At 40.9% G+C, this 14,678-nt stretch overlaps 2 protein-coding genes across 2 annotated transcripts in view; one reads left to right on the top strand and one right to left on the bottom strand.

Moving 5' to 3' along the window:
- The first annotated feature begins 228 nt into the window (after positions 1–228).
- LOC123972794 lies at positions 229–7,342 on the top strand. The gene is made up of 9 exons (XM_046052478.1): positions 229–291; positions 3,725–3,871; positions 4,281–4,411; positions 4,563–4,647; positions 5,213–5,387; positions 5,475–5,662; positions 5,770–5,911; positions 6,052–6,191; positions 6,803–7,342. Exons 2-9 carry the CDS (start codon positions 3,800–3,802, stop codon positions 7,109–7,111), a joined length of 1,242 nt encoding a protein of 413 aa, XP_045908434.1. The 5' UTR covers positions 229–291; positions 3,725–3,799; the 3' UTR covers positions 7,112–7,342.
- A 2,897-nt stretch (positions 7,343–10,239) lies between these two features.
- Positions 10,240–14,678, bottom strand: part of LOC123978010 (putative beta-lactamase-like 1) — a 6,779-nt gene continuing 2,340 nt past the window's right edge. Inside the window, exons 3-4 of the mRNA XM_046061110.1 lie at positions 11,764–11,887; positions 10,240–11,618 (exon numbers count right to left, since the gene is read on the bottom strand). Of these exons, the coding sequence (XP_045917066.1) occupies positions 10,640–11,618; positions 11,764–11,887 (1,103 nt within the window). The 3' untranslated portion in view covers positions 10,240–10,639. The remainder of the gene's footprint in view (positions 11,619–11,763; positions 11,888–14,678) is intronic.

The following is a 14,678-nucleotide window of genomic DNA, read 5'->3' as shown; positions in this document are numbered from 1 at the left end:
AAAGCCTTGTACTAAACGTTTCATTACGAATAAGTGTACAGTTACAACCCTAATAACAAATGATGGAATATGCATGTTTATTACTATATTTTCCATTTAATTATCCATGCATTTTTGTTTTGTACTCAAAGATGAGTTTTGTTGTAAAAACAAAGATGTCTGTGTTTTCTATATCTTTCAGAGGAGGGGATTGATGAGGAGAGTTTTATTCTTTTAGACGAGCCTACCATCAACCAGCTGATCCCAAGAGCTGGCCCTCGGCTGAAGTTCCTAAAAAAATTTAGAGAACTTGTAAGCTCAATGACATGAGAGGCTCAATTATTCAGTTTTCCACACACTGTTATTATTTCTGAGTAGTTAATAGTTTCTTTGGGAAGATGGGTTATACTTGCTTTAAGTGCAAAAGGCTAATTTCAGGGGGTATCAAGAGTCTTTTTATGCACTTACGTGCAGTACACCATGTAAACTCAGCATCAACACATTTCCAGTTTAGTGAGAGTGGTTGTGGTAGGACATTTTCTTACATGTGGTCTTTTAAAAGACACTTGGAAAAGGAGCATAAAGTAGGAAATACTCTTGATGACCCCTTTGAAGGTCCAGCCCCACCTGTTGATGTACAGAATGTTGAAATGCTGAATGCGGAAATGGAGCCAGCACAGGGAGATGAGGAGGATTGGGATGAATTAGAACCAGAGGGTATTACCAATCGGGTGGCCCTCTTTTTAGCCCACCTTAAATCCAAATCTTCTATGACATACTCAAACATAAACTTTGTGGTTCAGCATACTTCCAGTTTAATTAGCAATATTGTCAGCAGACTGCAATCAAAGACTATGTCTTTATTTCGTCAGTTTGGTCTTGATCAAAGCCCAGAGGTAGAAGAGCTTGAGGTGGAGTTCACAGAAGCAGCTGAGCCTTTCAAAGGATTGGAGACAGATTATAAACAGATGCAGTATTTTGTTAAATCTGGAAACTTCATTCAGCCAATTGAGGAGCTTCTGTCTGGGGTTTCATATATTCAGCCAATGGCCTCTGCCACTGGCATTGTCCGACAAGTTGCAGTTCCTGATTCATATCACTGTATTTCGTTAAAGAGCCTTTTGACCAAGATTCTTGAAATTCCTGGGATTTTACAGGCCATGCTGGAATGGCAGCGCAGAGATGGTGATGCAATTCAGGATGTTTTTGACGGGAAATTTTGTAAAACACATCCATTGTTCCAGAATGAGGTTTCATTCCCACTTGTGATTTACCAAGATGATTGTGAGGTAGTAAATCCGCTTGGTTCTAAGACTGGGATTCACAAGCTAGGACTTATTTATTTCATCTTGAAGAGCTTGCCACCAGACCTGCTATCAAGTTTGCAGTCACAATTCCTTTTAGCAGTGTACAAATCGGATGATGTAGTGACCTATGGCCTTGATGCAATCCTGCGCCCTATCGTGGAAGAGATCAAATGTTTAGAGAGTGTTGGCATCTTTGTTAATACCCCCAACTATCAAGGTGTTGTCAAGTTCACGGTGGTCCAGGTTGTTGGAGACAATTTAGGCTTGCATGGCGTTCTTGGCTACATTGAAAGCTTCAGTGGAAACTATGTGTGTCGTTTCTGCAAAGCAGATAAAAGGGGTGTGAGGTCTCTGACGCTGGAAGATCCTACTTTGTTGCGTGATCGCAATAGTTATGAGGCAGATTTGCGTAGAGCTGACTCCTCCCAGACAGGCTTGAAAAGAGACAGTGTCTTGAACAACTTGTCTTTTTATCATGTATCAGACAATGTGGCAGTTGACATCATGCATGATGTACTGGAAGGGGTGGGGCCCTATGAAGTCAAACTTGTGTTGAATTCACTAATTGAGCAAAAGTATCTCACACTAGAAAAGCTCAATTACAGAATAACAAGCTTTGACTATGGATTTTGTGATAAGGGTAACAAACCTACTGTCATGAGCAATCTCAGAAACCCTGAAGCCCCCATGCGGCAGTCAGCATCTCAAATGTGGTGCCTGCTTAGGTTATTGCCGACAATGATAGGTGACCTTATCCCTTTGGATAACAAGCATTGGGAACTTCTACTCCTCCTACTCATGTGCATGGAGTTCATCTTTTCTCCTTCGCTTACTGTAGCAGCAACACTATACCTAAGCAAAATCATTGAAGAGCATCACTCTCTCTTTTTGGAGCTCTATCCTCACCTACATTTACAGCCAAAACACCACTTCATGCTACATTACCCAGGAGTCATTCAAAAACTCGGACCTTTGAGGCAGTTCTGGGCGATGAGATTTGAAGCTCGACATGCATTTTTCAAACAGGTTAGCCATGTAACTGGTAACTTTAAAAACATTTGTAAAGCCATGGCATTTCGCCATCAGATGATGCAGTGCTACAGTTTCCTGTGTGGAACTGTGTTGTGCCACAATACAGAAGTTGGTCCAGGGTACACTACATTTCTGGCCAACATTGAGGGATTTAAAGAGATCCAAAGTGGTCTAGAAGGTATTCCCCTTTTTAGTGAATTGTATGTCCCAGCCTGGGTAAAGTTTAAGGGAACTGAATATAGAGCAGGCATGACCGTATTCCTGTCCTATGATCCATATGGAGAGCCTCAGTTTGGTGTTATACTATCAGTTTTACTACTGGAGCAAACATCACATACACCAAGAATAACACTTGTTGTAAAGAAGTGGGAAACACAGTGGTTTGATAGGCATTTATTTGCGTACAGTGTGATTCCAACTCAAGTTTTGGCAGCTGTAGATGTGAGAGAGCTGCTTGATTACCATCCCATCCATGCTGTCAAGTCGCACAGAGAGGATGATGATAGTTTATACATTTCCCTGCGCTATAGACTTTTTTAGATAATCAGCGGACTGCCACCAGGTGTGTGTGTGTATGACACTTGTAAATAGTATTTTGACTAGTTTATAGATGTTTAAAATGCATAGCTTGACATTGTCTGCCATATTAGTTTAGTTTTTAGCCATACATGCTATGTAAAGTGTCCATTGCCTGAGGATGATCAGTAATGGACTAATGGGATGGGAAGAACTACTGGAACTACTTCTGGGATGGGAAGAACTACTGGAACTACTTCTGGGATGGGATGATGTTACCAAACTACTGGGATGTTCTTGAAATGACTACTGGGGTGTTATAAGTTGTACTGTAAGTATTTTTTGGTTTAATCACTTAATGTCTTTCTGCTCCATATACATTCTTAGTCACTGCCACATTTATGTTTTAGAAGTCACCTTTTTAAAGACACCTGCATGGTCCAAGAAAGGAAACGTCACCTTTTACAACTAAAAACACTGCAATTGGGTGATAAATTTGAGCAGTTTTGTGTCTGAAACCATGTGCACTCTTTTTCCAAATATATTGTAACAAATAGCGGGGAGTGCACCCCACTGGTCTCGAACCCTGGTCCCAATGCATGCTTCCTAACCACAACACCAAGAGGGGCAAGAGGTTAACCTCATTTACCAACCAGTTCACTACAGTATACATTCTGTGAGAATGCCAGCCAGTACACGTCACACCATGCATACTGCATGCAGTTTTTTGATGTGGTAAAAAAAAATGCACAGTTTTATATCTTGACTCTTGACCCTCCCCCACCTGTCACCTTGTTTCCTATCCATTCAGGAGTTTACATTACTGATGCTTAGCAAGCTATTCTAGGTGGCTGCCACTGTTTATTAAATTGACCTGGATTTTTTTTTAGGTTGAACCTGCTGTTGTCCCTGCTATCCCACCTACAATCTCTGATGTCACACGAACTGCCACGCCTCCAAACCCCATGGAGGATCAAGCAGCTGCTGTGGTACCACTAAATCAGCAGATACAGACAATAAACATCATTCCACAGTTTGTAAGTTCCACTTTAAGACTTGGGTGTCACTTTGTTTAATCAACAGTAGGCTGGGCAATTAATCAAAGGTAAAATTTTGAAACAAAATTGAATGTATCTTGTGTATGTTGATTGATCAAGATGCTTTTTTTTTTCTTCTTAAATTAGCAAGTCCACCTGGATAAAAACTAGTAATTTTCTTATCAGCTAAATTCATTTGATTAGCACCTTAAACACTTTTATATTTTGCTGTACAATAGTAGTGCTTGAAAAGAGTGAAACACATTGTGATGCGATGTGAGCTAACTGTTCATTATTTGAAATCAAGGCAAAGGTTTGAAATAATGGTGATATCGATTTGAATTCGTATCACCTTTCACTTCATAAAGTAAGAGATCTGCAATGTTGTCTCTTGTGTAAATTTTCTCAGGATGTCCGGCAGATTCTTACAGGCTTACATGATGGCAAGGAAATTGTTGAGAGCCTTGATGAAGATAATGTCATCACAACTAGTCAGAGACGTCTCCTCGTCCGTATCTTGGTGTCGTACCTCGTTGAGAAGTAATTTATTTTTTTATATTTAGAATAGGGTTCCTGTTAATTCAATTTCAAAATGGGAATGTTGACGTATTTAATATATTTCAACATAAGTAACAAGTACAACATGTACTTTCATTTTACTTAAATTAAAAAAGCTTTTTCTGTTTTACAGTCCTACATCAGAAACCAAAAAGGCACTGGCTTTGGGTTTGGTTCAGTCATTTGCCTGTTTGAAAGACTCATCAAGCAGTGGCAGCGTGAGTGTTTTTTGAAAAATGTCATTGAGATATTTATTTGGGTTGTTTTTTTTTTTGTTTTTTTTCAAGGTTGCAATTCGATTCTCAATTTCAACTTTACTTAGTTAACTAGAGTCAGCCGAGGGCTCTACAACAGGCCCCCTTCTGTTTTTGCTAGATTTCCAATTTAGATCTCCTGTTTCTGGCAAATCATCACCAAATAATAGACACTAGGGTTCGTACATGTGAAAATTATTGTCCCGCAGGTCCTTGTAAATAAGTAATTGGGAATTTGAGGCTTTAAATTTGTCTGGAAGTCACAACCTCAACGCACTGTTTTTGGCAACGGAGCGTGGAGCAGCATACATTGAGCGTAAAAGCTAAATCCGTCAGTTAACAGACAAAATACAGCTCACTCCTCCTTGAAACATATCTGTGCTGTTATGCACTAAGCAGCAGGAACAATAATTGATCTACTTCTCTGAGGACAGACAGACGTACAGACAAACCCTGTTCTAACCGTAGCCCATGCTGTCAGTCAAACGTGCCTCATCTCTATTCATTAAAGATTTTGATTTCTTGGCAGGAAATATGGTACACCCCAGGACGGAGCCACCGGCCAGCCACTGGATTCCTAGTGGAAAGGCTGCGGAACATCAGGAAGCGGCTGAGATCAACCAGCAGGTCGCGGAGCACGGCACAGACGACATCACCACAAACGCCAGATGATGATGCTGCTCTTGCAAGGCCTCTCATACCAGGTAATTATTAAAATATATATAAAATATATATTTGATGAAGCAAAACATCCATATTTCAGTAACTGACAACTTTGTTGTTCTTTACAGAATGTACCATATCAGACGAACGTGCGTCACAGTTTAAAGAATGGTTGAGAAACAATTCTCAGCCCCTCAGCCAGGTAGAGACCTATATGGAAAACACGGCAGTCTACAGGGCAAAGTGGATCAGAGAAAACAGTTGGACTATTGATCAAATCCTTGAAGAGTTCCCTCGCCTAATGACCAAAGGCATGGTAGGTATAGGGGAAAATGATCTTTCATTTGAGGATACATTGTTTATAATGTTTTATAAGTGTGCCACATTGAATTGGAATTAAAAAATGTGTTTTCCATTTTATAGATTGCACAGGATTTTCTTGTCCTACATGGGGAAGCTGCATCCAAGCTTTTTGAAACTTGGCTGACCATTTATGCAGAGAAGGTCCTGTACCTGGCAAGACAGGAGGGGAATCTAACATTGCCCCTGGATGGTTTAACACCAGGTAATATATTGTCAGCAGATCTTGTAAATGCGCAGGGAATGCTATGGAAAATGCTGGATATTTATGCGATGAAATTGCTGGTATTGTGAAATCAAAGGTATGCTATTTCACATCGTATTGACACCTATGTCTTCCTACAGATGGCGTTGGGGAACTTGCCCTGAGGCAGCTGCCAGGATTACTCCCCCCCACAACATACAAAGTTGGCCGTGGCCGCGGTGCGAAAGTGGTACGCCACACCAATTTTGAATGCAGCTTGGCCTTCATCGATCATAAGGCTGTGAGTCCTCGAAGCACAAGTTTCTGAAGAGAAAACTTTATTCATTTTATCAATATATCTCCGCTCAAGACTGCACGCACACATGCATATTCAGGTTTTATTATACTTTTGGGTACAGACATCAAATATAGCCAGACAGTATTTGGAAAATAGCGGTTCTACAAGCTTAGAACTTGTTGAACTTGTTCTTGAACTAAGTTGGTCAGTATCAAAGCATCCTGGGTGTTCTAGAAAGAACACCAGTGCCACTGATTACCTCTGTACAGCACCGCACTGATGTTCTAAAACAGGCACCGACTAAGTATTGATTTCCGAAATGAACACATTTATCAGAAAGTTTACACAAAAGTTGAGCCGCACGAGAATGTTTATTTTAATGATAGATCATCAATCAATTTATGACTTTTTAAGTCATTTGAAGTCTGAATCCTTTAGTTATTTTCTGTAATGTGAGCTATATGCTCTAACACTTGATCAATAAAGGTTTGGAATATTTCGTTATGCAATGAAATGTAGACTATTACAGTTACAATTTTTTTTACTGTAGTAGTCAGTAGACTGGTCCTTACTCGCACTCTTGTATATCTCACTCTCGTATTTTCCTTTTTTAGCCTGGAATAAACATGGTCGAGTACCTCCATGAGGCCAAGGCGTCCAAGCCATACCCCCACGTCCTGACGCTGGGGAATGACGGGAGTGCATCTCAGGCATTCGTAATAATATCTGGACAGACCCTGGAGCAAGAAACACTGCTTCAGGCCATTGATGTCTGTTTTAAGGCATTTTTTGTCTTTGACGTTGAATACCCAAAACAATGTGAGCATGTGTGGAAATTCATGCAAAATGTGATCTATGAAATTCCAGGAGGGGAGTCAAAAATGGTTACGTTTTTTAAAACTAGAATACTTGCTTGCAAGTAGCTTAATAGCAGCTTTTAGGAATTTTAATTTGTTCAAAATAGAGCTGCTGAGTGTTGGCCTGTCGAGTGTTCAACCAGTTTAATCAAAATTCTGGATGTGTTTCAACCTGAGAGAACTGCACCAGTTCCAGGATATTGTTGGGAACGGCACCAGTTCCAGGATATTGTTGGGAACGGCACCAGTTCCAGGATATATATTGTCGATATTAATGTAATAAATTTTCAAAGATTCCATTGTTTTGTTTTTGTATTGTTTAAGTGTTTATTGCATAATAATATATTATATGCCTAAATCTGGCATGTATTCTGTCCTAGGTTTGAAGTTTAAGAGTTTTAAATGGGTAGTCAATTGCAATTTATTTTCTAAATTGTACTGAATGTGTTAGACTTAATCTGGCATATGGGTTAATTTTACACATCATAATATGTAGTTAAATCAACCCATAATTGTAATTAATTTGACCCAGCATTTGGGTGGAATATTTAACTCAATCTGTTGGGTTAAATATGACTGACCCATCTTGCTGGGTCAAACTAACTACTGCTGGTCTGGTGCAATATTGATCCAGCGGTTGGGTTATAAAACAACCCAAGTTGGGTTATTTTTAACCCATCATTTTTAAGAGTGTAATAAAAGGCTGTTTTTACAATAAACGTCTGCTGGCATGTAGGTGAGAGTTTAACATAGACCAATCTGATTTTTTTGCCCATATGTGACTCAGATCTGATCTTTTCATGACAGTGTGAACAGGCCAAGTCACATGGAATCTGATCTTTTCCAGTTTGGAATTGAGCCACTTCCATATGTGGTCCAAATCCGATACAGATCGGATCTTTTTTAAATGCGGCCCGAGTCTGGACACTCAAGTCGCATTTGATGTGACTTTGACGTCACTGTAGAGCAGCAGCTCTGCTGTAGATGGAGCCGCGCTAACCGAAAAAGCTCCACAAAAAGCCATTATTAAACATGTGTCTCCCTTCCTTCTGTACCTCCCTATCATCTGCTCACAATTTCCCTTTCTTATACCTAAAATCCACAGGACCGGGGCTCTCTTCTTAGTTACGTGCATGCTACTTGTCCGAGCGGACACAGTGGAGAGAGAGAGAGAGGGAGTGAGTTGTGGGGCAGTTGCGTTGTCCAGCACCAGAAACCGTAAAGAAAAGAACAGAAAGCTGTGAACACTTAATTCGGGAGAAATGTGACCCGTGAGAGGACAATGAAAAACAGGTGTCTCCCGCGAGCTAACCGTAGCTATGTTGTTCCTTGTTTACTTCTGTAGCCTTACAGCATGCTGCGTGTGACATTGTGTTCTTCTGCGCATGCGGGTCACTTTCAGGCCACGGACAGTTCACAGCCCGATATGCGCCACGTTTAAACTATAATGTGAGCTGTCAAACTAAAAAAATCGGATCTGGGGGAAAAAATTGAGCATTAAGGCCTGCAGTCTGAATGTAGCCTTAGAAACAAGATGTATCATAGCTAAAACAAAGCCTTCAACACACAGTGTCAAAAGAGGAGCTGCAGCAATGTGCAGTATGAAAAAAAATATGGTGTTTTTTTAAGATTAAACCATGTAAACCTGTTCTGGTACAATGCCTAAATAGGATTTTGAACATGAAAATGAGCATAATACCACCTCTTAAAAGTCAAGGGCAGCTGGACTTGGTTGAATCATCCGAGAGGCTTCTTCATTCCTGACTGACTGGCAGAGAGTCCCAGCTATTTAACCTCTGTGGGGTCATTATCAAGGTGATGGATACCACTTGGTTCATTAGAGCTCCTGTTCGTTGGAGTCATGTTAGTTCAAGTCTGAACAACCATCATTAGCATTGAGGCCATGACATGAGGCCAAATGTGAGCATTTGTTCAGACTCCTGGGAAGAGATGAAAGGACAGCATTGAGAGATGGTTTTTCTACCTGTGTGTAAATGGCTTCTTTGACTCTTCTTTCAAGCCAGAAATCAGTGATACTGTACTGGGTAGATGTGTTTCCATTTGTGGTGTAAGCCTTTAGACTCTTTGTTAGGGCTTCATTAGTGATTATATAGGGATAATAGGGATTTGTCTCACTCTCTCGTTCAGTAGCTGGTATTGTGCTTTTTTTTCCAGGATCATACCAGCTCTGTGTCCTTTCACCGTGAAGCCTAGATGGCTGTTTGGTATAAGTTTATGTTGTTGGCATCTCAGGTTAAACCGTAGGTGATTTCTGTAGTCTGCAGTTTTCCTGACTGTCCTTTTGTACCAAAATGCCTAGTACGATATCTTCGAGGATTCTCAATCATCCAGGTCATAGTTAAAGGTTAAAATCCAGGTTAAAATCAAGCCTTCCTTGGATAACTACGACCTGGATGACAAAGAATCATCACAGACAGTTTTGTCTGGTGAAGTCCCTAATAATTAAAAAGGAGCAGATGGGACTTTTTAGTATAAATTCCTCCAAACCTAAATGTAAATGTATTTGGTTTTAAAGCTGCATTAATGTTTTTTGGCCACTTGGGTGCAACAGAACAAGCTGTAAACACAACATCTGATATATCATCTTCAAACAGTCGCTATTTAAACATAAACTGTGTAGTGAAGATTGGATCAGGGGGAGGCAAAGCTTGTTTTTGATAAAACAAAAAATGGTGTTGAAGTTAATTCCCTGAAATTGTCCAGAGTGTAGTTGAGTCCGCCTTGACCCAAGATGAACCACTGTACAATGTAAATGATGCAACAGATGAACCTGCATTAAACGATACCTTTGTTTTGGTAACACTTTAATGGTTATTATATTGTATTGAAAGAGTTTCTCATGTTGTATATATATTGCAGGTTTTTTCAATGGATATTTTTCTTGTCACCTCAGTGTTAACTGTTTGTCTAGCAATGTAGAAAATATGCATTTATATTGATGTTTACATGTCATTTTCACTTATTTATGATATAACATTTAATAAACACTTATATTATTATATATTATATAATATGAGTTTTATTAGCATATATATATTTATATACATATACAGTATATAGAATTTGCTCTTCATGAAGTATACACAACAGGTTTACCTGATTTACTGGTGGATCTGGATCTTCAAAAGCTTGACCACTTCAACTTCAATCAGTTGTTTTTCCCCTCTTAAGTCACATTCAAGGCACTTAGAGGTTAAAGAGGAATACTGCCACATTAACCAAACACATGATAGCAAACACTTACTTACTTGTTTACTTACAGTAAACATAATACATCAGTTTTGCTTTGCTTATGCTAGTTACTTAGCAGAAGAATAACTTTCAAAGATTCCTTTGGACATTTGGACAAGACTAAATGATATAATGGATATTATGAGCAGAGATATATATAATAATATTAAAATACAAGTGCAGATTAATCAAATTTGCAAGAGAGAATTTCATGACACTGACCACACATGTTCACTAACCCAACAGTCCAAAACTGCCATGCCATGTATTTCAAGTTCCCACTGGGTTCATCCTCGACTGAACCCTCTTAGAGTGACCTTGTTCTAAGTTGAATTCCTGTCTTTATGAAGTAAAGAATGGTCTGCCAGGTATCCTCGTCACCCTGTAAGTGTTGAGTCCTGGGGAATCAAACCCTGGTGACACACCTTTCTTGCTGAAGACGTAAAAGTTGAAGAGTTGTCTGTCCTGTGCCTCCAGGGAGACCGAGGCACTGTTAACCTTCAGCTTGCAAGGGTACGGGCTCTCAAACACCACCCTGAACACCCTGTCCTGCAGGTAATCCAGCCGAATAGTTCGGTACTTGGACGGCACAGTTGTGTCCACCTGTGGTCCAAACTGCTGCATAACCAGTACCCCGTCTGAGTCCACCTTTATCTCATAGAAAGTCATGTTCCTGTAAGTGAAAAAGCCCACATATGGAGCTGGGTCGGGTGGCGGTGTGAGAGTTCGTTGAGCATTCCTAAAAGCGCTCTCCAGTGCAGGGATTAGATAGCTGTAGGCCTGGCTCACAAGGTCCTGGTCTGTAGGCCGAACTCCGGCCATCAGGACCACCAGTCCCAGCTTGAGCCGTGGCACCATGGAGAAGGTGGCAGCATAGCCGTCCAAGTCCCCGTCCTTCCTCACCACATCATAGCCAAACTGCTCGTTGATCTCCCACGGTGTGCCAGTGGAGTTGGCAAAGTAGCTGCTGTGGCATCGGAAAACGGGGGTCAGCATGGTCTTCAGGGTGTCCTGGCGGAGCAGGGTCCCACCATAAGCACCCAGAAGAGCCATCATGAGCTTGGCCATGTCAGCTGCTGTGGAATACATCTGACCTGCAGGTCGATACCAGCCGAGGTTGTAGAGGGGAGCCGGCTGGCCATTGCTGTACACGCCCACAGCCATCTGCCTCTGAATGACTGGAGTTATGTTGAAACCAGTTTCCTCCATGCTTAGCCGCTCCAGAACATTTTCTGACACCCAGCTCTCAAAGTTTGAGCCAGTCACCTTCTGGGCCAAGGCGTTGGCCAATAGGGAAAAAGCAACATTGCTGTAGTGACATCTGATTGAAAAGAGACAGCAATGTTACAGATGCATACAAAATACCTAATAATAAGGGTCCTTGTTCTATACACAGACATCAACCCCCTAGTCTAAAGTTATCACAGTCAAAAACAGAGCAACACAGGAAGCAAAAGGAGTCTTACTTGGTGCCTGGATCTGCCACGAGGACATCATCCTGTAACAAATCAAGGGCTGCCTCTGTGTCTCCACTCCAAAGGAGATTAGTTGACCTTAATCTTCTGGGTAACCCTGTCAAAATAGTAGCACCTAAGTGAGTAAATCTGTGGGCTGTTTCGTCCATGAAGTCATGAATGCATTGGCAGCTTTCAAGAATGGACTACGCTCAGTAATGAGGGCTGCTGATTTTCCTAGTTGACCAGCAGTTGTTAGTTCAAACCATTAGTTGCACGTTTATGACATTGGTTTTTTTTCTGTAACTGACCAATGAAAACTTGTTCGACTAAGACTTTTCTCATCAACTAATGTTTTAGTTGACGATTAGGGGGCAGCCCTATTAGTATTCATACATTAAAAAATATTCTGAATTTCTCACCTCAAAACCTCTCAGAAGTGGATTTAGAGATTAAATAAAGTATGAAAACTGTAAAATATAAAACTCTGTTGCAATGATGATGCAGTGAATAGTGACGATTCTCTCTGACCAATCAGCAGTCTGCTGTGTTTTCACGTCACATTTTAGTATCGCCTCAGCTCGCTTGGAACCTCGACGGAGGTGATACGAAAAAAGGACCTGGAAGCAGGTACAGGTACAACTTCTCCGCAATGGAAAACCAAAAAGAGGCGAGTCGAGGAGAGTCGACTATGCAGTGGAAAAGTGGCTTTAGACCCTAGTGCCACTGGTGGAAACGCAGTGAGTTCCTCCAAAGGTTCCTAAATCCGTGGTATAGTTCCTTTCGTCAAAACGCAGCTAAAGCAAATGTTCTTCTGTTATACATGCCAAACACATTATTTATTCTACAGGGCTTAATTTAAACCTGCAGACTCAATATTCCTTTACAAAAACTGAGTGGGATAAATCCACAGGAAGACTTTTGAGCCACACTGCAGAAGACACACAGCACTACTTTCATGGTCAGGATAACAGGATCATCTAGCAAAACCATCAAGGTCAAACTTTATATATTTATACAGTGAAATATCCTAACATTTACTACATGGACTGTCACAAGATTTTGTAAAGACATTCATGGTTCCCAGACAATGAATCCTATGGATCCTGATCCCCTGACCTGTCCTCTAGTGCAAGCATTAGCGTGAACTAGCACTTTCCTGGTGAACCTGTCCCCGCCTTCAAAAACCCTGCCTTCCTCAGACATGTATTTTCTATAGTCAGCCTTTTTATTCTGTTCCCATTTCTGTTGGAGAAGTTCACAGAGCTCTTCCTTTGCTGGACACTCAAAAACCTGCAGGTCCAGATAATCCGGAACCATACTTTTTAAATGTAGCACCCTGCTAGTTTGGTTTATATAATGTTTATTTCAGTAACAAATGTACAGGGTAAATTGAGACATAGACAGGTTAAATTTATCATTGCTGTGTAATAGTTTTAGCTGTGCATTAATATGGAGTAATTTCTAAGTTGGTAAGATGTTGAAATGTCCCATTTTCTATGTAGTTCTTGAATCTCTCCATATAATTCACTGTTTATTCGATAGTCAGGTGTCAGTCAGTTATTAGCGAATCAGTGATTACTTTGAGATGTTGTTGGCATGTTGTTGGTCCTAAGAGGGGGGGTTGAGCGGAAGAGGGGAAAAAAACGAGTCTGAGAGCAAGAGAGAGGTGAACGATACAGCAAAGTTGAGCGCTTGTTATTAGTTGTGTTAAATGTTTAAATTTCGTCGCAGTTAAGAGTTAGAAACCGGGTAGATTTGGTGTTAGAGGTACCGGACGGAGGAACAACTTGTGTATTTGGACTGTTTACGCCGTAAGTCTGAAGTTGAAGAACACACATGTTGAACTGTTGTTAGCGTGCTAGCACTGCAGCTAGCGGAGTGAAGAGAAGACACGTGCGTGAGGGGAACTGTTGTTCGACTGTGGGAGACGGCTACCCTTCATGGAAGCAGCCGCGGTGCTGACTGACCGCCACGTTACATCAGAGGAGAAAATCCTGCACCCTAAGGACTCTACAAGGAGTTCTTCATTGCCCAGTTCAGAGTGCGACACAGGGTTAGAGAGACAGAAGTCCCAACTTTTGGAGTTTCTTCTTCTTCTTCTTCTTCTTGTAAGATTCCGGCAGTGTAGACGCTTATGAGCGTATTACTGCCCTCCACAGGTCAAAGTTTGAACTAAATTCTTACATACAGTCCTGTGTCATGCAAGAATTGAAGGACTGCCTTGGAGATCAGTTTATGCTCGTCACTGTGCCCAAACAAAGATAAAACAGAAAAAGCCTCAACTCCAAGTCCTGACAGTTTATTAACGAGTACATTTCTTTCTGCCCTATACTTTCTGCATTCCAGGAAAACATGCCCTATTGTCTCAAGACTCACACATTCACACAAGCCTGAAACATGCTTCCCTACAATGCACAAAGAATAATTTAATCCACAGTGCCCCAACCTCAATCTGCAAATTTTAACCTGCGGGACAAAATGTTACATAAACATCTCTTCCTAACTTTGGGTTGTATAGAAAAGTAGTGTCTGCCTCTAATTTCATTTTCCCACCCTCTCTGCCATTCTTTTATTAAGCCCTCTTTAATTCTTTCTCTCAATTCCGCTCTCCTTAATGATACATGGACATCTACTTCTCTTCCTAAGCTCTCTTTTGCAATATTATCCACTCGTTCGTTCCCCCTCACCCCAACGTGCCCGGGAACCCAGCAAAAACTGATGTTGCAAATAAACCTAGTTCTAAAAACCACATTCAAGATGTCATTTACAATGTCAGGTCGGGCTTTAGATTTTCCTACTTTCAAATTTTCTAGAGCACCTGTAGAATCAGAGCAGATAATGACTTCTCTAGGTTTGACTTCCTCAATCCACCATAGAGCCCATAAAATTGCCATTAATTCAGCAGTGAGGACAGAGCTTCCATT

This window comes from Micropterus dolomieu, linkage group LG01 (genome assembly GCF_021292245.1).
Source record: "Micropterus dolomieu isolate WLL.071019.BEF.003 ecotype Adirondacks linkage group LG01, ASM2129224v1, whole genome shotgun sequence".
NCBI lineage: Eukaryota > Metazoa > Chordata > Actinopteri > Centrarchiformes > Centrarchidae > Micropterus > Micropterus dolomieu.
This window is presented reverse-complemented; position numbering and strand designations above follow the sequence as displayed.

Coding starts and splice junctions, on each gene's coding strand:
- LOC123972794 (XM_046052478.1), top strand. CDS start 3,800: ATGGAGGATCAAGCAGCTGCTGTGGTACCACTAAATCAGCAGATACAG. Junction 4,648..5,212: donor ACTCATCAAGCAGTGGCAGC/GTGAGTGTTTTT, acceptor ATTTCTTGGCAG/GAAATATGGTACACCCCAGG. Junction 5,388..5,474: donor TGCAAGGCCTCTCATACCAG/GTAATTATTAAA, acceptor TGTTCTTTACAG/AATGTACCATATCAGACGAA.